The sequence below is a fragment of the Chamaea fasciata genome, unplaced genomic scaffold (assembly GCF_029207755.1).
Source record: "Chamaea fasciata isolate MVZ Bird 193981 ecotype frontalis unplaced genomic scaffold, bChaFas1.0.hap1 SCAF_20, whole genome shotgun sequence".
In the NCBI taxonomy this organism is placed as follows: domain Eukaryota; kingdom Metazoa; phylum Chordata; class Aves; order Passeriformes; family Sylviidae; genus Chamaea; species Chamaea fasciata.
The window spans coordinates 10841073-10865232 of record NW_027094105.1 but is presented as its reverse complement, the minus strand read 5'-3'; the positions used below and the strand labels follow the sequence as shown (position 1 = coordinate 10865232).

General features: G+C 51.3%; 1 protein-coding gene across 5 annotated transcripts in view; it reads right to left on the bottom strand.

Moving 5' to 3' along the window:
* Positions 1 to 7667: 7667 nt before the first annotated feature.
* The window catches only part of MVB12B (multivesicular body subunit 12B), a 62123-nt gene continuing 45630 nt past the window's right edge, over positions 7668 to 24160 (bottom strand). For 2 of the 5 annotated variants that reach the window (XM_066201228.1, XM_066201226.1), the window contains 2 exons: positions 23912 to 23971; positions 7668 to 8478 (listed from right to left, as the gene is read on the bottom strand). In XM_066201228.1, coding sequence (XP_066057325.1) covers positions 8311 to 8478; positions 23912 to 23971 — 228 coding nt within the window. In that variant the 3' untranslated portion in view covers positions 7668 to 8310. Of the gene's footprint in view, positions 8479 to 14147; positions 18726 to 23911; positions 23972 to 24160 lie in introns of those variants that run through there. The other 3 variants (XM_066201230.1, XM_066201229.1, XM_066201227.1) reach the window with 2 other exon arrangements.

Here is a 24160-nt window from a genome sequence, read left to right as displayed (position 1 = left end):
GAACAAGGGACCTGTTGCTGAGAGGCAAAGGGCAGCTGGGCTAAATTAGCCAAGCAAGTTTGAGTCTGGATAGTGTCATTAGGAGAAAAGCAGAACTATGCCATAAACTCTAATGAATGCATTAATGGATGGCTTGTGCCTCTCAAAAGGGGAAAAAACGGTTTAAATAAAGTTATTAACACAGCCCACCTGTGTTTGGCTCTTGGACTATGTTGCTTAAATAGGCCATTAACTCTTGGAGTAACTAATCTTGAAAGTGAATATGGCCTTTCTGAAGTAGACATTTAACTACATTCATATAATTCAATTAGATGGAGCATTCTCAGTCCAAAGCAGTGCTCCTGCTTTCATCTCTAATAATGGTAAAGAGCAAACTTCATTAATATGGTGCTAAAAAAAGGAATGGCAACCAAAAATAAATTCCTGAGATTGAACCCTAAAATACAACGTGTAATTTCAGTAATGTGAGTTAGCATTATTATAACACAGAATTTTAATGTTGCATTTAATTCTAAAATCAGTATTACAAGGATGATCTGAGTTTTAGGGCCCTGCCTTAAACCCACAGAGAAAAATAATTGATTTTTAAAAAAAATGTTATTGATCTAAAGTTTCTTTTTAGAGCACCAGAGCTCACATCAGTTCACAGACAATGCCTTCTGCTTGGGTTTTGGGAGGGGACGAGGAAGAAAAAAATCCAAATTGCAGCCTGTGTAACTTCATCCAGTTAATAAATAGTTAAAGCAAATTCATTAGGAAAGAGGAATTTTATAGATTTAGTTAAAGGTTTCTTCCTATTTGTGTCACTGAGAAATGATAAAATTCCTTTTATCACTCTACAACTTGTTAATGTTTTACCCCAGGACCACTTCATCTGTAATAAACATCTTAACAAAATATGCATCCCTAGGGAGGAACCGTTAATTTCCTTAAGGCCTCACACATGTAATGGGGTTTTATTGCATGCAGGTGCTTTGTGAAATTGCATCGACTTGTAATAAACGTCCAGTAAAGAGCAGGTAGCACCTAAAAGGGGGAAGTGTTTGTGCACCTGTCTGAGGAGAGGCTGAGCACACCCAAGTCCTCCACGGGCTCCTTCCACGGCTCCAGGCTCCGCTCCCAGCTCGGGCACCGCTGCCTCGAAGCACAGCAAGGTAAAGGCTCGTGTTTCTAGTCGTGTTGAACCAGCTTAGCCCAAAAATGTCAGGTGAATTTAAGGTATAGGTTCAAACAGATCCATTGCTGCTTTGGCTGAAACTTCAGCGTAAATTGCAGTGAACGAAAAGCACGTGAAAGGACAGGGAATGGAGCGTGGCATCTCCTTTTCCTCAGCAGGGAGTTCTCTGGGCAGGATATTCCATGGAATTAATATGTTATTAATATATGTTATTAATCTGCTTAGAATTAAGTAAAAACAAACTTTAACTTAATTCTTACTGGTAATAACATTCCTTTAGATTTTTCGGTGAGGATAGTTTTGAAAATTATTTTTAAAGCCATCTGAACAGGGCTGTATCTCTGCTTTCCCAAGGATGCTGATTGCAGAGGACTATTCTGCTCATCACAGTAATTAACACGAGTGAAACCTCCACATCCAGCAGCAGCCCTGTGGGTGCTGCAGATGCTCGTTTTTGAAGCAGTTGCTTTTGCCAGTTCCCTGTGTCCACTCAGGAGCTGGGGCTTCATGTTCTGAGTCGCCATTCGTGGCAAAACAACAGAGTTTGTGTCTTTGAGGATTTTCTGACTTTAGTCTCAAAATCCAGAAGTTACACAAGTTCTTCAGTAAAATCTCTTTGTATTTCCTTCTTCTCCCACACCTTTTTTTTTTTTTTTTTTTTTCTTCTCCTTTCCAAATGTGGTTTTCCAGTAAAGGGGTATCAGGGCAAAACTGCAGCCAGAAGCCAAATAAACTGTTCTGGATATTTCAAGCAGCTCAGATTAGAAATCTCCAAGATGAGAGTGGATCAAATTGGTCTGAAAGCCCTCAGTGTCTCTTCTGCAGGCACCAGGAGCAGCTGCCAAGGGCAGCACCACATCCCCTCAGCGATCCCTGGGTTGAAACACTGGGTGAACTGTTTCAAAAACTCCTGTGACACTTTAAAGCTCAAGTTTAGTAAAAATTTTTTACCCAAGTGCATAGGAGTTGCCTTGATCGTTAACAAGCCTGTCATTAAAACACACAAGATGCTTTTTCATTTCAAATTTGGGCATTGAAAAAAGAAATTGTAACTTTATGCAAAACTAAGAACTTAAATGTTTTGCCCAGCCCAGACTGAAGGATATGCACTCAATCCAGAGCATCACCTGAAATATTTATTAATGGCTGTTGGAATCTGAGATGTATTTTAATGTATGTTTAGTCAAAAAACCCACCTTTTCCCCAACAGTTTTCTGAGCCGGGTACATAATATAAAAATCTCAGCTGCAATGTTATTGAAGTCAAGAATTATAACAAACCAAATACTGAAATGAATACTGACTTCTTGTGGGGTGCTAAGGAGGTGAGTAATATACTGATTACAGAGGAAGAAAATTATTTCTATCAAAATGTGTGTGAGAGAGAAATTTAGAATCCTATGTGGGTAAATAATAAATACTGGGGGGGGGGGGGGGGAAATTAACAAAATACCAGTTTAAGAGCAAAGACTGGAATGGTGAATTCTAAAGCAAATTCTAAAGAAATTTTAAAAGCAGAGGGAAGAAAAAAAAAAAAGAAAAAAAAAGCAACCACCAAACAAACCTCAATAACTAACCTCACACCTGAGCTAAGATGGCAAAGAAATAACTAGCCCCGCAGAAGTCAGGAAAGCATTTAAGGACATCAGTCACCCGCGGCTGCCCCATTAGGCTGGGAGCGCTGCCGCAGCCGGGTCTGACCCTGCCGGAACAGCGCGGGGGGCTGATGGATGGCACACGGCATCCCGGGATCACCGGGGCCTTCGCGGGGCTGGGGCCGGCCAAGGCTCTGTGGGGTCCCTGCAGCCGGGGATGAGGGTGCAGAGCCCCGGCAAGGGGCACCGGGGCCGTTCCCCCCCGCCCTGAGCCGGGGCACGGCTCCCAGCGACCCACGCACCCTGTCCCCCGGGCTGCCCCAGGGCGAGGCAGGCACAGCTGCCGGGGATGTTTGTGAGCCCGGGGGGATGTTTGTGAGCCCGGGGGATGTTTGTGAGCCCGGGGGGATGTTTGTGAGCCCGGGGGATGTTTGTGAGCCCGGGGGATGTTTGTGAGCCCGGGGGATGTTTGCCAGCCCGGGGGGATGTTTGTGAGCCCGGGGGATGTTTGTGAGCCCGGGGGGATGTTTGTGAGCCCGGGGGGGATGTTTGTGAGCCCGGGGGATGCTTGTGAGCCCGGGGGATGTTTGTGAGCCCGGGGGATGCTCGTGAGCCCGGGGGGATGCTTGTGAGCCCGGGGGGATGTTCGTGAGCCCGGGGGGATGCTCGTGAGCCCGGGGGGATGCTCGTGAGCCCGGGGGGATGCTCGTGAGCCCGGGGGATGTTTGCCAGCCCGGGGGGATGCTCGTGAGCCCGGGGGGATGTTCGTGAGCCCGGGGGATGCTCGTGAGCCCGGGGGGATGCTCGTGAGCCCGGGGGATGTTTGCCAGCCCGGGGGGATGCTCGTGAGCCCGGGGGGATGTTCGTGAGCCCGGGGGATGCTCGTGAGCCCGGGGGATGCTCGTGAGCCCGGGGGATGTTTGCCAGCCCGGGGGAATGCTCGTGAGCCCGGGGGGATGTTCGTGAGCCCGGGGGATGCTCGTGAGCCCGGGGGGATGCTCGTGAGCCCGGGGGATGTTTGCCAGCCCGGGGAAGGCCGGCAGCGCTGGGGAAGGGCAGCCAGGTGTCCTTCCCCCGGGACAGCAGCGGCGCTGGGGCCGTGACACTGCCGGGGGACCCTGCAGCGTGCGGACAGCCGGGGTAAGCGCCCAGGGCTGCGACCACCATCAGCAGGTGCTCACTGCGGGCACAAGGAGACGCTGACACGGACAGGGCCCCCTGTCCTGCTCGGGCAGGGGTGACACACCGTGATGAGCAGCAGAGCCCGCTGCCCTCCTCTTCCTCCCAGGCTTTGAGGGGCCCCGCTCAGCCCGAGCCGTGTCCCGCGCTGAACCACAAACGGGCAGCGGGGCTTCATCAAAGGAAAAAAGCTCATACTTGTCAGCGGGCGAGCAACTTTCCCCCCCAAACAGCCATGGGGTGTTTCTAGGTGCTGCTGGGTCCCAGGCCGGGCTCTGTGCTGCCCAGGCACATCCTTCCCTTGTTATCACAGCACCCATCCCCTCCCTGTGAGCACTCGGCGCTGCCACTGCAAATACACCCTGGGAAAAGCCCCTTGCAGTGGGTCGATCTTTCAAAGGAAAGAAACAAACACAAACCAAGACAAACACTCAGCCCCGCTGTGCTGAGGGAAATACAGACAGGAGTCGGAGATGCAAATGTAATTAGGAAACATATGAGAAGATTCAAAAAAGTTCAAAAGAATATGAGAAATGAGATGTATAAAAAGTAAATAAAACACATTGTTTAAAAATGTTTCATATTAGACTTCCCCTATAAACATTTTACTTTTTATTTTATGGATTTCATGCTATTCTAATCAACTTTATTTTTGTAACTTCACAACTGAAACTGCAAAACTTACAGCCTGTTTTCACATTTCTGGGGTGTCCTGTCAGTCTTTTATATCTCTCTAGATGGGGGAAAAATAAAGTCAATGAAGTGAGCCAAGAAATTCTAATTTCAAAACTTTTATAGAAAATTCTGCTGAAGAAACTCAGGCACCACATCATGGAAAGACCATAAAGGTTTGGTGAAAACAGTTCCAACTCCCAGACAAATCAAAGCCTAAATAGTTTACTGTTGCTTACCAAGAGTTTGTAAACTTGTAAAGGATATTAATGAAGGTGTAAACTCTTACTGCGGAAAACCAAGCCTTTGCTGTGGAGGAGTGGGGAATTAAAATCAAGCAAACACAACACCTCATCTATCCTAAACCACACCAGAACCTCAGAACTGGAGCAGCCGTGTAATCTGAAAAACAATTTTGAGATGCAAGGCTTTGCTGGCCGCAGTCATCTGGAGGAAGGTCCCATCTCATCTTTACAATCAAAGAGTTAACTCTGATGTCCCAGCACACAAATAAGTAAATGTGGGATAATTAGGAAACAAATTCTGCAAACATCTTGAAAGGGGCTGGAGACCTTTGATCTTTATAGAAAAGAAAACATTACAATACAGTCCAGCTTTTGGGGTCTGCACACATTTTATACCAAGGCAGAGGATGGTATCTTTCTTAAAAATCAAGTAACACCTAATTCCATCATACCCTAATTATCTTAACTGATTTCATATGTCTAAAGGTATTTCACCAAAAGATTAGAGTAGAAAGAGGGACTGACAAAATAATTAAATATGCAATTTGCCAAGCTTGGACAATATGGCTTTGAAATCACCTTTTCAGGAAGTTTTACAGCTTGTTCATTGACATATATATTGCAGCCTTCAGATTCTTATTTAAGCTCTTTTGATTACTTTAATGGATTAATACCCGAGTACCATCCATGTAAAGTCTAATACTCAGGCCTGTTTCTAATTTGTCCAAAGCTGCACTACTTTCCTTTTTGGTGTTATGCTATGAAAAAAATACTCTATCTTGATTTTTTTAAAAAAATAACAGCATTTTTTTCTTCCAAAACAGTTCTGCAAACACAGAAATAAGCCTGTATCTAGTATTCTTTTTGGTTACACGAAGTGCTTTCATGTTTTCTAAAGTTTTGGTGACTCAACAAACAAACCTGCACCCCACCAGCACCACGTTCGGCTGGGTTTTACCAGGAGAATGCACAATGGCTGCTTTAACCCTTTCAGATGTTTTTGGTGGAAAGGTTTGTAATGAATTCCCGCCTGGGCCCTTCCCCACGGCACAGTTCTGGGGGCACACACAGAGGGCTGGCACAGCAGCAGCTGCCCTGGTGCTCCAGCAGAGGGGTCTGGCCCAGCCCCAGCGCAGGGACACCTCTGGGGACACCTCTGGGGACACCTCTGGGGACAGGCACGGCCTCACCACGCTCCCAGGGCTGCTGTCCAGCCAGATGTGGGGAGGGTATTTCTCTACTTGCAGCAACAACATCACCCCTACTCCTCTCTCCTGCTCTTGCCTCTTTAATGCTGCAGAGCTTGCAGCAAAGCTTTCCACCTAAAATCTATGACCTGCTAATAGAAACCGTGGAAAGAGCCACCAGAGTGAAAGCCAGGTCTGCTTGCTGTCCCAGACCCTCCCACAGGGCAGGGACGAGCACCCGGGGCAGAGCCAAACCTCCTGTGGAGGAGCCTCCCACCCTCCAGGGCCCAGGGGCCCCCTGGACTCGGGGTTTCTGTGTCTAAACGCACTCTGGACTTCTCCCCCTGCAGCTCTCATGGCAGCACACCTCATGTCATGGTGACAGGCTGGTGAGGAGCCATCCTTGGCTCACCCCAAACACTGAGTGAGCCTCACACACTGAGCTCCTCTTACTGAGAGCCAGGGGCAGCTCTGCCACCAGCTGAAACGCTGCGGCAACACCGGTGAGGATGAGAGACATTTCATAAAATAAAAGCCAAACACACATCTGGAGGGGTAACTGTTTGGCCACAGACACCAGAGTGTCTCTGCCCAGACACAACTCGGCACAGCAGAGGAAGGGCAGCCAGCTCCTCACACACGAGGCAGCAGAGCCCAATTCACCCATCGAGATTCCTGCTGTGCCCTGTGCAGAGACAACCAGCCATTCAAAACTCCTCAGAAAACGAACTTCCCAACGTTTTTAACAGCCCCTGCTGGGCTGCTCAGGCCCTCTGCACACATGGTCAGTGATTGTACACCCACAGCCAGTTCAAACTGGGCTGGCCCAGTTCTGCTTCCACAGCCTGTGCCTCCCCTCCGGCTCAGTTCAAGTTTTGTGAAAACAAAGGCAAAGGCAAGCTTTAAATATTTAAATAGAAAAGAAACTCAAGTTTAGAACTGCACATGACTCTGAATACTACAGAGGGGAAGGTCCCAGCCATTCCTCCAGAAACCAGCACACATTCTTTAATGAAGACCAGTTTTTATCAAAATTTAACCAAACAATCTAACCCAGCCCAGCACGGCCTTTGCCTCTGCCTGAAGAATTCCAGCCTAATTATAAACTTCCTCTAAAAGATGAAAAAACATAGCTGATACTCACAGTTTGGGAGAAGAGGCAGGCAGAAACAACTCAAAAGCAGACCTGCTAATGGACCCCAGATCTGGGGGAAATGATGACATCAGGCTCTGGACAGGTGTCTCCTTTTACCATCAGCTGGGACCTGACCATGCAGCCTTGCACACAATTGGCTTTGCCTGGACACACTTCAGTGAGACTCCCAGGCATGTGGGGTGTCAGTGCCCTTCATCCTCCTCCACAGCAGACCCAGTTCTAGACTGTTGTCTGAACCAGTGGGAGTGGTTTCCCACGGACTTTTTCCAAGTTTTTTATTTCTCTGTTCTCTTTATCATTTGAAGTCAGCAGAAATGAGCCAGGACTGCGACAGGGTGCCTGCAGAGCACAAACCTGTGAGTGGTCCTGGTCAGACCCTTGAGCAGGGTGTGCAGAAGGGCTGCTGGAGCCCGGGCCTGGCTGCCCCTGGGGTGCTGCTCTCCCTGCGGGAGAAGCGGTGGATGCCAGGGCACCGGTGGATGCTGACCCACTGTCTCCCCTTCCAGGGCACAGCCCTGCCCTCCCTGGCCACAGCAGGGCAAGAACAGTTCTGCTTCGATGCTGAGATGTAGTTCAGGGCCTTCTTGTTTATTAGTGTTCATAAAGTTTTGCCAAGTGACACACGTTAGGGTTAAAAACATCAGTGATGTTGGAAATGTTCCCTGGAAGCCACAGTTCAGCAGACGCCTTTAAAAACAACCATTTGAACCACAACAGAGAGACACCGAACTGACCCCATCCTTCCAGCCTTCAAAACCGTGTACATGCACCAGATTTCAGGGTCAATTTATCACAACATGCCCCTTCCTCACTGGTGCATAGCAAAAGGGAGAGCACGGACATATTTATGGCAGGCACCGCTTATCAGATGGTATAAATATGTCCATGCTGGAATAAATCACGGCACGGGTGTGAGCTCAGTGATCCATGGTGAGAAGGAAGTGTTTGTTGCTGAGCACCTGGGAGTCCCCCTGGGCCATGGGGTAGGCTGCCCACAACCACACAGGGCCAGGCAGGACATGGGGCATGGGGCCTCACCTTCGTGTTCCCCTTGCCACCGCACCAAGGAGCAGGTGGAGACAACTGAAGGGCCCTTCTCTCTATTCTCCTTCTCTGGTCATTCCCTGGCCGCTGTTCACCTGTTGGCAGTTTAGATATGACGGAGCTCCCCAAGACAAGGGTTCTTCAGCTTGTTCTTGGACCTGTCCCAGGTGTGTGAGTGATGGTGGTGGCAAGGCACCATCAGGGCACCTCATGCTCCTCTGCTCCTGTAGAAACAAGACATGTTTTCTTTCAAACTTTTAGCTGTTACCAATTAACTCTAATATCAATATCATTGGTGTCCAAATTCTAAACACTCCTGCAGGTGGAAAACTCCAAGAAGGCTTCCAGATAGTACGGGATTAAGAGAAAAGCCAACAAAGTGGGTTTCCCATTAGCCACTGCTACTAGGAGAACAGTATCTAGAGGGTCTGCAGGTACAGGGACAGGCTCGGAGTGAGGGAGGACATGGCGAGGTCCAGGGACATGTCTAATTCAGGATATTTCTGGCTCACTTGTACAACTGTCTCCTGCAGCCTTGGGAAACTGCTAGGATTTAAAATTTGCAAAACTGCAAATACAAATATATTGATAGGAAAATCAGTTTAACTTTCCAACAGCAAAACCTAGTAATTCACAAATCATCAGGAGTCTTGGGGCAGAGCTGTGGGTAATGATGCAGAGAATGTTCACAAAAGAATTGCAGAAGGTAGACAGAAAAGGTTTGTAAAGGAGACTAAGGGAGCAAAATGCCAGCAAACCCCACCAAGACAGAGCTGCTGTGTTCTTGTGGGATCATTTAAGATAATGTCCACTCCTGTTCATGGGCAGTTAGGGCCTTCTAAGAATAAACTGATTAAAGAACATTTTGCAACCTATAAACTTGGTGCAGTTTAAATGAAGTCTTTTAACCTTGGAGGTCTTATTTTCCTTATTAAGAAGCAGGGAAAGCCCTTGCCTTCCCCAGTTTGATCAGCTCATTAACAGACTGACAATATCTCGGGAGCTGCTGATGCTCAATGCTTTAATAATAACATCTGCTGACTTCCTCAGGGCCTGTTTCAGAAGAAATTAGGTACAGGTTTGCATGCCAAAGCGAGCAGGGATGTCATGAATCTGCATCCAGCTGGGAGAAGCAGACAGGCTGCAGAATGGCTGCTGCCAGTGCTGCTGCCCAGCCAACCCCGGCTGGAGGAGCAGGATCGGCTGCCGGCCCCCTCCCCTGCCCCAGGAGCTCAAACCCAGCTGCCCCACACCCCCCACCACTGCCCTGCACGGGACCCAGGCAGGCGTGCCACCAAAGGGGCTGGTAACTGCTGTGGGATTTTTTTAATCTAGTTTCCTATGAAAACAAGGTTCCTGTGATCCCTGTGTGCTTGTCTGTCTGCCTGTCCTGCCCAATAACTTTGAACTCTTTTCTCTACTGATTTAAACCAGATTTCACAGAGAGGTAGAAGTCTCAAGGATAATTAAGTTCCTAAAAGGTTCATATGAGTAGGAATTTGGACAGAAAAAGGAATTTAGAGTTAGAACAGGGAAAACGCTTGCATTAAGGGCTTTGAGTCCATTGACTGGCTTCTGCCACCCATGACAGGTCATTGCTGGGGACTGTGGGAACAGGGTCATGTGTCGGTGGGAAAAGCAGAAAGTCTTTGTGTAATTCAGAGAACAGTCAGCCACAGGAAGCCACCTCTGTGGCCTCCAGAGCTCGTGAAACTGATCCTCACATGTGCCCAAGTTCGTACTCCGTGGGTTTTGCCAGCCCTCGGCCCAGCCCATGGACGCGGCAGTGGGGAACTCGCCTGTCACTACAGAATAGTCACCACCATCTCTGGCACAGGGACACCCTGCTCTCCCTCCCTCCTCACTCTGCTCACCCCATGCCCTCTGCTTTTGGCCCAATGCATCCCAATCTCATCCCAATCAACCCCAGTCCTGATCCTGTGGGACACCCAATAGGGAAAAACCACCACGGGCCACTCACCGCGTGTTTGAATAAGGCTCGTGCTCAAACACGCCTGCGGGGAGCATTCCCCTGCCAGGGAATTGAACTGCAGTGATGGCACGGTACCCAGATCCCCGCCCGTGCCATGGCTGTGGGAACAGTCCTGGTGTGCTCCCTGAGGAAGGGCAGAGCCACGGGAAGAAGGAGCCACCCTTCAACACTGCTGAGGTTCGGCCTCACCTCCCCTCCCAACTCGTATTTGGCAGAGACTGATGGAGACTCACCGACCTCCCAGGCCTCACCTCTTCCCCTTTAGGAAATATCCAGTGGGAATTTCCCTTATTACCATTTGAAACCCTATTGGGATGCTTCCCTCTCAGTGGGGGACCCACAGAGGGCCGTGGGTCCGTGGCTGGGGGACAGTGTCCCTCCCCAGTGCCCAGAGACCCCAGACCAGCAACGTGGAACCTGTGCAAACCCACCCAAACCTGGGCCAAGCTCTGTGCTTGAAAATTATTTGGTCAAGCTTTTTAAAGTGTAAAATCAGAATTTGCTTCTTTGTCCAGTTGACAGTGTTGTTCAATTCGGGGAAAAAAATGTTTGGGACAAATTAGTGTCTTTTGTTATGCCACACCAGATTAAATGATGAATTATAAATTATAAAAAACTATAAAATATAAGCAAACCAGTGTGCAGACTTACTTGCTTGGCATAGGTGTGAGAACTCCCCCAAGAGAGGAGCACAGCCCTCTCCTATCTCTGCCAACAAGTAGCAGAGAAACAAGCAGTTTACACAATCTTCCAGTGATAGCCGGCATTGCTTTTCCCTCCCCAGCAGAGTACCTGCCCTGCTCTGCAGCACCCGGGGTTCTGGGCTTCAGGTGAGGACATCTGCTATTTGATTTCAGGTTTCTTCACTCAGAGGAGCCTCCAAGGATCTGCTTTGATCCCGCTGGACAACGGACATTAAATTTGGGCCTTAAAATCTGTAACTGGAGCCACCCTTTTCAAGCAGCGCTCAGTGGAGCAGATCACATTTACAGCCGCACTCGCACTGCAGGCCTGCAGAGGGATGCCCCGGGGTGCCCGGGCTGTGCTGGCTGGGAGCAGAAAACTCCTTCAGCCCTCCAGGTACAGCTCAGGAAGCTGAGGCACAGCACGGTCTCCAACGCATGAGCTGCTGGGAAGATTGTGAAATAAACCCTGGCAGAGCAGCTGGATGAATACTCCGTTAAATTTAAGATTGAACACTCACAAGTCTGACTACAAAGTGGTCTCACTTGGGGCATTCTCGTAGCTTTTGCTTTAATCGGGTAAAATTCTGGAGGTCAAATTTCACCCTCAGTAGAAGGATGTCACAAGATTTCCAGCATTTCTGGTGGAAAAACCCCGGACTAGAGCCCATTTGCTCTGAGTATCACATGATGGCTCATTCGGGCTTTTTCTCCTCGACGTGCTGCCCATTTTATTAACTTCTGCTTTGCTTTAAAAAGAGGCATCTACCATTTTGCTTCCCTAAAGAAGCTCATGTTATAATTCAAGTGTCAGGACAGATTAAGTTAAATGTGCTGTGCGATTCCCAAAGGAAAATAAACTTCCAAACATCCTCTGTTTGCCTTGTTCCATGTCATGGATTGCATTAGAGCCGAACATGTAATTCTGTCGCCTAATGTGTTAAAGTTGGCAGGAATTTTACTCTCTGTGCAAGGTGAGAAATTACCGAGCTAACAAAACATTTAGTTTCCCCCTCCTTGCGTTCTTTCTTTATGAGATTCTGAATGTGACATTTTCACAAAAAATCCCTACACTTATTTGTGAAAAATGTATATTAAAACCAAAACACATCAAATGGAAAGAAATCACAGATGGTTTTATTCACAAGCAGCAGAATTAATGGCCTTCCCTACTCTTTATAAATATTGGAAGCAGATGAGTTCATTACTATTTCACTCTAATAACGAAAACCTGCTTGATTTTGACAAGACATCTACTTATCTAGTGTTTCTACTGAATAGTAAATCTATTTTCTTTGAAAAATAAAAGTTATCAATAAACAAAAACCTGCCAGGAAAATTTGCCAATCAAAAAAACCCCAAACATCTTCATTTCTGATAGCGCTGAAATGGAATTTGAGGGATTTCGAAAATGTCACTAATTTTCAGAATAGAAAGTTTTGAAATGTTTACTTTGTGGTTGTCTTAAATTTTTACATCTTTCAACAAAGCAAGCAGAAAAGTGAAAACATCTGAAAAGGCTTTTGAAAAGAAAAGAGTCAGCACAAGCTGGATGAAGCTGTGGGCTCCTTTATCTTCCAGAAATCCGCACACATGGAGCGGAGTTTATGAGGGTTTTTTTAACCCGGCATTCAAACACTTCCCAGTTCACAATCCTGGCTCCATCGCGTTTGCCAGAGCTTCAAAGTGCTGCTGGCAGCTTTTCCTGCACTGGGATAAAACATCTTACCCAGGGGAAGCAAAAGCTGAGTCATTTTTAACCCCAAACAACATTCACTGATGTGGTCATCTTGTTAGTCATGGAAATCCCGTGTTAGCTCTGTTTGTGCTTCTTTCAACACTTATTAACCAAGGAGCGAGGAGGTTTTATTTTAAACTGCAGAAGATGTTTATCCTCCCTAGGGCCATGACAATCAGTTACATGGCTTATCCATCATTCCAGAGAAAGGAAAGGATTTTGAGAAACTCCCCAGGCAAGTTAATTTTTAAAGCTGTAGGAGGCAGAGGAGAAAAGAAAACAAAACACCACCAAAGCCACCGGCACACAAAGCGCAAAAGGACCCTCTGAGGACACAGGGACGGTGCCAGCCGCCTCCAGCCCCTGCTCCTGCTGCTCCCCTCAGGCACTGGGAGGATTTCCTTAGGGCAGGAATGGCCACAGGACACCTCTCCAGAGAGAGACGGCTGCTCCCACGTCTCAAAGCACTAAGCAGAGCAGAAGAAATCAGAAATTTTCCTTAGAAACCAAAATCCGTGAATGATGGATGCAAGCCAGCCCCCGTCCCAGCCCAGTGCTGGGGGAGGAGGGTTCTCCTGGCCAGGCCTGGCAGCTCAGCTGCATTCCCAGGCACTGGGTGTGCTGTGCCACAGGAAGGAGCCCACACCCAGTGGCAGCAGGTGACAGAGGTGCTGGCAAGGCCCCACCAGCACGGCCCTGACCCTGCAGAGCTCCAGCCTGCCTGGGAAGCCACGGGCTGGCATGGGATGGGCCCACTCTGGTTTATGTCCTCCCCACACCGCCTCCTCCCCAGGCAGGACATTCAATCAGGTGCCGGTGACAGCTCCCATGGCAGCCACAGGACGCTGCTTCTGAGCTTTCTGTGGAACAAGTGGAACTGCTTTCAAAAGGTTATAAAAACATATGCCCGAAGAGAATGTCGGGAACTTGGGTATTAATCTCCCTTAATTCAAAGAGCACTCAAAATAAGCGAGACAGAAATACTGTCTGGGGTGAGAAGATGCCAGAGGTCAGATTGCGCACCACTAGCTTGGGTCAAGTTCAGAAGAACAATAATTTAGCACAAAGAAAAACAATTTTCAGGGCAGTGCAGTATCAGCCTCGCCCTGGCTGAGCAGCCCACCCCCCTCAGGGCTCGCTGCCCCAGCCACGCAGGTACCTGTCCCCAGGGTGGCCACTGCTGAGCCCGGGGGCGAGCGCTGCCCTCACCTGTGCTGAGGATTGCCCCTGCCAGGCTTCCCCCAGTCCTGCCCCACAGAACACGTCATGTGCGTTTGTTTTGACTTTGCAGCACACCTGTAGAGCAAGGCATTTTGGACACATTTTCCAAGGCTTTTTATATCCAGTTTCCAAGAAAAAAAAAAGCCCACAAACAAGGGCATGCTCCATGTAGGGGATGGTGTCGTCACCTCTGTAGTTCAGCCTTCTGATCCAGGTAGTTGTTTCAGTCAGAAAATTAAAACACAAAAGCACACAGAATTATCTGATTAAAACAAGTTTCATTTAACAAATTATATTAAGAATACAGACTGAGTTATCACACAACGAAACTTCCCTTTGTAAAATACAGGAGGGTCATCTAAAATAAATATAAAACATAGTAACATTCATAAGATTAATGCACAGTAAAATCACTTTCAGTAACCCAACCATCTTAGAAAACCACTTTGCAACTGCATAAAAGGTTTCTCTCTGCCATTTGTATGATGACATTTAAATCTCTTGCTGTTAGGAAACAATTTCACAACAAACTACCAGAATATCCAAAGTGTTTGGTTTCCCTGTGGTGAATGAACCGAGCAGCACCTCACTGAGCTTGTTTGTGAGCAGAGGAGCAGCCTCTCCCCGTGCCCCACAGCCAGGGTAAGGCTGGGGTGACTGACACCAGCACGCTCGGCTGCCCCGCTGCCGGGGGGATTTCTGCTGCTGGGAGGGCTTCCTGGCTGTTGGTCAAGGCTCCAAGGCTGAGGTAATTATTTGGATGTAGCGAGGTGTGCCTACCCTTGGGGAGGAGCAGGAACAGCTCTCCAGGCTCCGGGGCTGCCGTGGGAGAGTGGCCATGGGCACCTCTGGAGAGACAGACCCAGCGTCACCTGGGGAGCAGCGGGGAGGTGAGGGCCACCGTGGGACCAGCCAGCTCTACCCCGTTCCCCCTCCTCCCAGGAGATTCCAGGGCCCCACAGGAGAGGAGGCGCCAAGGCCCATGAAGGCATGCCCCTGCCACTAGCACCTACCTGGCACGTGCAGTGCCCATGACAGGAATTCTCCAGGCTCGGCAGCATGTGGGTTCAGTCTGGAGAGCTCAGGGCACTGAGGGGGCAGTGGTGGGTGTGAAACCAAACAAGCCCAATGCTACAGACTACCAACAACCCCCCACTGCACAGGAGGCTCCCAGGAAACCTCCAACAAACACCGTGGGGACACGCGGGGACAGTCACAGGAAAAGTCTGACACAGTTTACTCCTATGGAACTACAGATACGAGGCGCTCCCATAAGGGAAGACACCTGCTACAACTATTCACACTTGAATTTTATCACGAAGTTCACACTCTACATCACTTTCTGGACTAACTTCTTGCCTTTCCATGCTCAACACAGCAGACAGCACAGCCTGGCCTGGGTGGCCACGAGTCACCTCGGCACACGACCAGCTTCTTGCCATGAGGAATCCAGGAGGCAGCGTGTCACTATGAATTCACATCAGAAGGCGTATTTTACAGTAAGCAAACCCCTCACTGCTGCTTTTCTGTCTCTGTTGCAGATGTATAATAATTTGGCAAAAGAACTTCTCCATCAGCCACAAGATTAAACTACCTAGAGACCAGTTTTGTTCTACAGATTCAGGCAAAGTAGCCAAGAACATCTGGTAAAGCTCTGCAAATTCACTTCTGTTGCTTTCCACTGACTCCTCCCCTCCCCTTACGCTTCAGAAGGTTTCTCCACAGCCAGACAACATCCACATCAGACTCCCTGAACATTTACTGCCTGGGCAAATTCTTCCACAGTCACCTCCTGGAGAGAGAGGAAGATGCAGAGAGATGCTGGTACTGGCCATGGCACACGCCAGCATGGAGGACTCACTGTAAGGATGCAAGGACCAGCCTTGCAATGAGCTGCCGTGAGTACAAAAGTTATGGAACAGCCAATAAAACCTTCCCGTGGAAATGCTGACCTGACACCCCTGGTCTCGGGAATTCAGCAGTGCAATAAAAAAAAGCTTCCTCTGATCAGTGGACTGAGAAGTTGACACAGGCAACCACCCTGCACTGTGTCTCGCTGTGCTTCCAAGCACTGGCTCCAAGCCCTCTCCCTTTTGGAATCGCCTAGTTTTCCAGCCTGTGGTTAGCAGGGCTGAGAGCTCAGCTGGCTCTCAGCAAGTGCAGCTTTTTCTTTGAAACACCTTCACTGTGCTTGCCCCACAGGAACTGCATCTGTCCTGTCTGCATTTGAACAGGCTGTCCTCCCCACAGTGCTGTGGTGCAGGACCACACCACAGAGAGCAAACTCATCTCTCAAGGTTCTTTGCAGGTGAATCCTGAAGCAGCTTTGCTGGCCCAGTGTTAGAGAGGGAGAAGTAAGTATACAAATATTTCCTGAAGATGTAGACACCTGTCCCAGCCGGGTATCCTGCCAGTGTCTCAAGTATCCAGTGTTTCCTGTAGGTCACTGCAGAGCAAGCTGAGCTTGTAATCTCCAAGAAGGCTGAGCAAACCTAGCAGTTGGTATAAATATTAAAGCACTGATTTTCTCTTACATAAGGGACTCAAAGCTCTGCACCCATTTTCCCAGACATACCCAGGGAAATGAGCGTGGGGCTCGGTGGCTCTCAGAACCTGCTCCCTGCTGAACCCTGCCCTCAGGGGAAGAGGAGGCTCGAGGAGGGGCCCTGGCAGCTGTCTCTCAATCTGGAGCTCTGCAGACCGTGCTGGCTGTGCTGCGCCCTGCGCTGGTCCGCAGCCCTCATTCCTGCACCACGGACAGGGAAGGTCAGCTCTCACCCCAAAGCTCTGAGGAACGCACTGCTGCAGATGGCTCCTGCCTACCTGTCGTGACCACTGAGCCACAGGAGAAGCTATAAATGGATGTCACAGAAAACTACAGAACAAATTACAAGCAGAAAAATAGAAAGACAAAAGATGGATGAGATGGGCACAGCACTACAGCAGAGAGTGGATTTGAACTTGAAGTGAACCTGAGCCGAATGACCAAGCTGCCATGGTATGTTCATTTGTCGATGTCGGCATCATCAATCTGGCCTTTGTGAAGCCTGGCAGTGAGGTCTGGCTTTTCTTTACTGCAGGATAAATAACAACTAAAAATGGTGGTGCAAGCTCCAAGTAAATGAGCACTTCCAGGGGGTCACCCAAGGGCTCCAGAGCTGGTGCACAGCTTTAACTCTTCTGCCCAAAAACAACATACATGCAACCAAATTGGCCTCTGCTCTCCAACCACACAGCCACTCTACAGAGGCAGCTCCAGAAAATTATTTACCTGACTGGAAGAAGCTGAAGCAAAGATCTGAACTCAGTGTGTCCCAAATGTCACGGTATTTTGTGCTCTTTATCCCAGCAGTACAGTGTGGTGCCTTAAAACCAGAAATGAATCTTTGGACAAGAATCATTTTACTTATGTACAAATAAAAAATATTAGCCAACAGTATAAAAACTGCTGTTAGTTACCACTCTGTGCAACTAGCAAATCAGACCAATCCAAGGGAGTGCACAGTGGGTCGGGGCACATGTACGACCCAGGCTGAGAGCAACAACACTGTTACTGTTACCATGGCAATTGCATTCAGTGGGGTCAGGGAATCAGTATTTTACAATACAAAAAACTGTAGGTTTTAACTCTTATTCCAAAATTGCTATTTTGCTGCCATGATGTATCTTTGTTCTACAGCAGAGACTTGAAAGAGCAGCACAGAGTCAGATGGGCACTTGTAAATAACTTATTACAGCAACGGACTTCTCCAAGACATGCGTTTGGCTTGGGAGCAAGCCCAGTCGGCGATCACAGGGAGGCAGAGGTCAGGGTTTAATGCATCCCACTCATCCTGTGCCATGTCAGTGTTCAGTGCTTCCCCATGAACGCCCAGGAAACAGGCACATCTCTTTTGTTTTAGCAGCTAGCGGGGAACATGTTAGAGAACTGTCTCGATGATGGGCAGGTGATGACATCCCAGTTGTCAGCAGGTCCATAAGCAGCTTGGCCGGGGTCAGCGGGGCACTGCCAGGGTGTCGCTGCCAGCATCCATCCAGAAACAAACACAGGATGCTTGTTGCCCTAGATCCATATGGACACCCTGTGCAAAGCAAAGGTGCTTCACCTCAGGACCTGCAGTGCACCTTGGGCACCCTGCCTGCCCTGCCAGTGCCCAGGGAGAGCCCGGGGCCCTGGCTGCCCCAGCCTACAGCAAATCCAGTGACCACAGAGGACCCGAGACTGATCGCAGCCACAGCAGAACTTCTGTGCCCAGACCTTGGCAGAGGGATTGGCACCCACTGCAGCTGAGTTCTGCGCTGGACTGAGTGCTGCAAGGTGTCGAGAGCCAAGCAGCCCCACGGCGGCTCGTGCGGCAGCCCCCAGCTGTGCCTTTCACTGTTCCTTTCAGGGCTAAGATTTGTCGATGCTCCGCAAGCTCCCGGCTGTGTCCGCAGAGGTTTGCCACAGCTCTGGATTCGGAGACTGTCCTGCAGCAGGGTCACCAAGGGGGGGTGAGCAAGGGGCTGCGCCAGGCCCCCAGCCCTGTACTCACGTGGCGAGGGGTCTGCGGCAGCGGGGCGGGGTGGGGGGCGGCTGCCGAAGGGCGGCGGTCCCGCGGCGGGGCGGTGTGTGCAGGGGGCGGTGCAGCGCAGGGTGGTGGCGCCGGCCGGGCACGGGGAGCTGCCGGGGCGGTGCCGTGGCCGTGTCCCGCGTCCCGTGTCCCGCTCAGTAGTATGCTCGCACACACGCCCCGGCGCCGCGGCCGCTCAGGACGGCGGGAGCGGCGGGCAGCGGGTGGGGCTGGGCGGCAGGCGGGCGGCGGCGCTCTGCTCCGTCCGGAAGCTGTAGTCGTACTGTGGGGCAAAGCACAGAGAGGGAACCGTGGAGCGCCGACCCACAGAGGACACTGCCCGTGCCCGCGCTGGGACAATAGAGGAAGCAGAGGAATGAGAGAAAAACTGGGCCTGACAACAGCTGGCCTAGGCAGGGTCATGCCAGGTGAACCTGCTGGTACCACCTGACCCCACATCAGTGACCTCCCCAGGCAGGGTTCACCCCCTCCCCAAAACCCAGCATTAACACAAACATGACCACGCTCATCCTGCCCATAAATCAGCTAGTCAGAAACATTACCCCTTGCAGGTTTACACAAGCCACTACCACCAGAATTAACATTTTTGGTAGGCAAGAAGGTGAAAATCCCCATATCCGCATCCCTGTGCGCCCACGATGTCACTGCAGGCAAGGGACACGGCTGCAGCGCAGGGACATCCCCCGCGGCCCGGCGTGCACTGTAGCAGTGCCATCTCGTGGCACGCTGTGCGCCGCACCCCGCCGCCACCCCGGAGGGCCGGGGACAGCCCGGGACAGCGGCGCCTTTCCCGGGGCACGTGGGCGGCGAAAGCAACACCGTATGTTGGGGCTGCCGGGCTAGGAGCTGCCCACGACCCTGGCACACCCACTACATCGGCCCTGCACACGGACTCTCCTCCCATGCATCTCCCGCTGTCGCATTTGTGACTCCTGGAATGTCACAAACACATAAACATCCCCCTGTGCGCTCCTCACAGCCGGCCTGGGGCGCGGGACGTGCTGCCAGAGAGGCGGCCCGGGCAACCACCAACCATGCTGGTGCCTGGCCCAGGGCTGTGCCCGCTGTACCAGGGCTGTGCCCGCTGTACCAGCGCTGTGCCCGCTGTACCAGGGCTGCGCCACTTCACCCAACGCCGACCTCCTTTTGGTGCCGCCTCGGGAGGACACCGGCGCCGAGCTGCGGGAGCCCCGCTCCAGCCGAGCGCACGGGGCGGGCCCCGGCCAGCCCGGCCCGGCGAGGCGCCGAGCGGCCGGCAGGGGGCGCCGCGGCTTCGTGGCGGGCCGGGCCGGGCGGGAATGGGGAAACCGGGATGTACCGGGGATGTACCCGGGGATGTACCGGGGATGTACCCGGGGATGTACCCGGGGATGTACCCGGGGATGTACCTGGAGATGTACCGGGGATGTACCGGGGAAGTACCCGGGGATGTACCGGGGAAGTACCCGGGGATGTACCGGGGATGTACCCGGGGATGTACCGGGGATGTACCCGGGGATGTACCGGGGATGTACCCGGGGATGTACCGGGGATGTACCCGGGGATGTACCGGGGATGTACCCGGGGATGTACCCGGGGATGTACCCGGGGATGTACCTGGAGATGTACCGGGGATGTACCCGGGGATGTACCGGGGATGTACCCGGGGATGTACCGGGGATGTACCGGGGATGTACCCGGGGATGTACCGGGGATGTACCGGGGATGTACCGGGGATGTACCGGTGATGTACCGGGGATGTACCCGGGGATGTACCGGGGATGTACAGGGGATGTACCGGGGATGTACCGGGGATGTACCGGGGATGTACCCGGGGATGTACCGGGGATGTACCGGTGATGTACCGGGGATGTACCCGGGGATGTACCGGGGATGTACCCGGGGATGTACCGGGGATGTACCGGGGATGTACCGGGGATGTACCCGGGGATGTACCCGGGGATGTACCGGGGATGTACCCGGGGATGTACCGGGGATGTACCGGGGATGTACCCGGGATGTACCCGGGGATGTACCGGTGATGTACCGGGGATGTACCCGGGGATGTACCGGGGATGTACCTGGGGATGTACCGGGGATGTACCCGGGGATGTACAGGGGATGTACCGGGGATGTACCCGGGGATGTACAGGGGATGTACCGGGGATGTACCGGGGATGTACAGGGGATGTACCGGGGATGTACCGGGGATGTACCCGGGGATGTACCGGGGATGTACCTGGGGATGTACCGGGGATGTACCCGGGGATGTACCGGGGATGTACCCGGGATGTTCCGGGGATGTACCCGGGGATGTACCCGGGGATGTACCGGGGATGTACCCGGGGATGTACCGGGGATGTACCGGGGATGTACCCGGGATGTACCCGGGGATGTACCGGTGATGTACCGGGGATGTACCCGGGGATGTACCGGGGATGTACCTGGGGATGTACCGGGGATGTACCCGGGGATGTACAGGGGATGTACCGGGGATGTACCCGGGGATGTACAGGGGATGTACCGGGGATGTACCGGGGATGTACAGGGGATGTACCGGGGATGTACCGGGGATGTACCCGGGGATGTACCGGGGATGTACCTGGGGATGTACCGGGGATGTACCGGGGATGTACCGGGGATGTACCCGAGGATGTACCGGGGATGTACAGGGGATGTACCGGGGATGTACCCGGGATGTACCGGGGATGTACCCGGGGATGTACCTGGGGATGTACCGGGGATGTACCAGGGATGTACCGGGGATGTACTGGGGATGTACCCGGGGATGTACCGGGGATGTACCCGGGGATGTACCGGGGATGTACCCGGGATGTTCCGGGGATGTACCCGGGGATGTACCGGGGCTATATCCAGGCTGTACCGGGGCTGTACCGGGCTGTACCAGAGGCTGTACCCAGGCTGTGCCGGGCCTTCATTCCCCACAGCCACACCTCCCTGTCGCGATGCTGCAGCCGCCAGCATGTGGCAATAGGCCTCATTTTTCAACACCCAAACGCATAAAGATGTCAGCTCAAACTGTTTACTAATTAACACTTAAAAAGACACAAATTAGATATGCGTGGCTAAGAGCAATTATAATCAAGACGAATCTCTCCAGTCATTGGGGAACTGAGGAAACTCCTAATTGCTGGAACCAATGTTTTAAAATCTGAAATCATGCCAGTTAGCAAATATGTTCATTTAAAGAACATTTCATGTGACTGCACTCAGGAGAATTGACTACAAACATGCAAACAAGGAAAAATATTTCTGTGTAAAATTAAAATTTTAAGCTCTTCCAGATTTACAACTTCTTCATTAAATGTATTTGCGAAGAGTAGCCCATGAAAAGTTGTAGCAATTCAGTGGTTAAATGAACTGCCTTCCTTATCAGTTTAAAAGGAATGATGAATACTGGATGCTCCCTTTGCTAATTAGACTCTCTCTAGACTTTTTACACCACACCAAGCACAAATGAAGACAGGGTGCACCCTGCCAGCGGCCAGACCAGTGCCCTTGCTGCCACAGCATCCGCCACAGAGCTGTGAACAGTGACAGTGCCACCACCTTTGCTGTCACCTGCACCTGCCCAGGTGCCCGCTCAGTGACTCTGCCCTACCCAGAACAGGCAGGGGTAGCAGGGACTAACCCCCAGAGCCCTGCTGGGAGCCCTGGCAGCAGCACTGTCCGTCCTACACTCTCCTCTCTGTCCTACATCCACCAAATTAGCCATGAAGTGATGGCAGGCGCAGCTTACACCTGCACTTCACCACCTCCTCACAGCCCAGCTCTCTGTGCACTCCCCTGGGCACAGCGGTGCCATCCTGGGGCAACAACAGCCGTTCAGGTGCAGTCCAGGATTTGCACCTATTTCCATCATTTTCCTGACAGGGTAGAGTCCTGACATTCAGCTGCCTGCAGCTTGGAGGATGGGTGCATACATCTGCAAATGTGGTGACAGAGAACAGTAATTCTTGGAATTCTTTGGGAATATTTTTTGCAAGGCATCTTGCTCCAGGGAGAATGTTCTGGCTGCTTTGGATTTCCAGAAGATTTGCTGTAATGGTGCTATTGCTTGCAAGGGAAATAAAGCCATGCCGAAATTCACAATATTTATATGTGTAGCTCTCTATGTGCAGACAAGATGCTTCATCAAGGAATATGGGCTGCATAATCATACTTTTCATTACGCTGGAACGCACACAGCCTGCTACAGAGCAGGAGCTGTGGGACAGCAGGCAGGTACTGGCCTTTCCTCCCTGGCCCACACAAATGGTTCCAGTGCTGGTGTCCCCACACTCCTCAGTCCTGCGAGGGCACATGCAGGGCCGTGCAGCCCACCCCTCTCCAGGCAGCCCCCGAGATGCTAGATGTGGACCTCTCCCACACCAGGCAACATGCAGAGATGATGCAGAAGCAAATTCAGCACCACAGGGATTCCCCTTTGGCCAAAGGGGCCGTCTGCTCCCTGGCCAGCTCAGGGCAAGAGTGGGAAGGCAGGCAGGGACGTGGAAGGGCCACCAGCCCTAGGCACCCCTGCTCCAGGGCCCCTCCTGACCGACACAGGCAGTCCCAAACAGAGACATGGCATGTGTGCCACGTGGCAGACTGCAGTGCCTGGGGCAGTGGGTGCATCTGCCAGCCACTGCCCCTGTCAGGCAGCATCTTCCCTACTGTGGCCACTGCAGTCCCACAGGGGGCCTGCAAAAGCCCTGGCAACTGGGCCTGGGCAACTGGACTCAACTGGAATAAAGAAGCGGAGAAGCCTTGAGGAATCTGGCAGCTTTGTGATGCCACCTTCTTGCTCTCTCCCTTGAACCCAGTTAGATGGCATGGGAGGAGGCCAGTGGTGCCTGAAGAAGCATGTGCTGCTGAGACAAGTTTCTTCCTAGTCTGAGAGTTTAGACGTGAAGTGACCTTTGCAGAGCAGACAGCCCCTTGGCACCGTGCCACGTACGTCATGCATGTGCCAGAACGCCCCCTCAGAACCACCCTGGGCTTGGGGGCTGCCTCCTCCCTGTGCTCCTCAAATGTCCACCCCGACTGAAATGCAGCCCAGTTCTCCCAGCAACAACTTCCCAGCATCAGCAAATTAAAAACTGGTGAAGGTGTTTACCTGACATTGCTGAGTCAAGTCTATTTGTCCGCCTGACACGCAAGAGGCACCTAAGAGTGTCCTGCCTGCACCATGTACCATGTATTGTTAATACAGGAGAAAGAAAGGCTAACCAAGACAGGCATCTGGAAATAAACAGAAGGCCCCGCACTTTGCCATTAAATTCACCAGCTGAAGTGTCTTCACTCAGCACAGATCACAGAGGACATCCCTGACCCCGGCCTTACTGCTCGACTTTATCCACGCTCCGTGACTTGGGAGAGACAAGAAAAGTATTTTCCATGAGGGAAGGATTCTTAAAAGAGCCAAACACAGCCCTTGTGACGCTCAGTGCCTGGCTGGCTACTTACCTCCTTTTCGATTTCTGCAAGGGTTTTGATTGTGATACCCAAGAGATCAACTGGCTGCATCTGGCAAGAAAGAAACAAAACCGTCAAATTCAGGGTCAGGGAGAGGGTGTGTGCTTGTTTGTTTGTTGTTTTGTTCTGTTTCAAGTCAGCAAACACTCTATCACCAGAGATTTAGAGGCACCATCTGTAAACACAGGCATGATCCTGTTCCTGATTCCAGTAGGAGAGCGGAACAGCAGACGGTGCGCC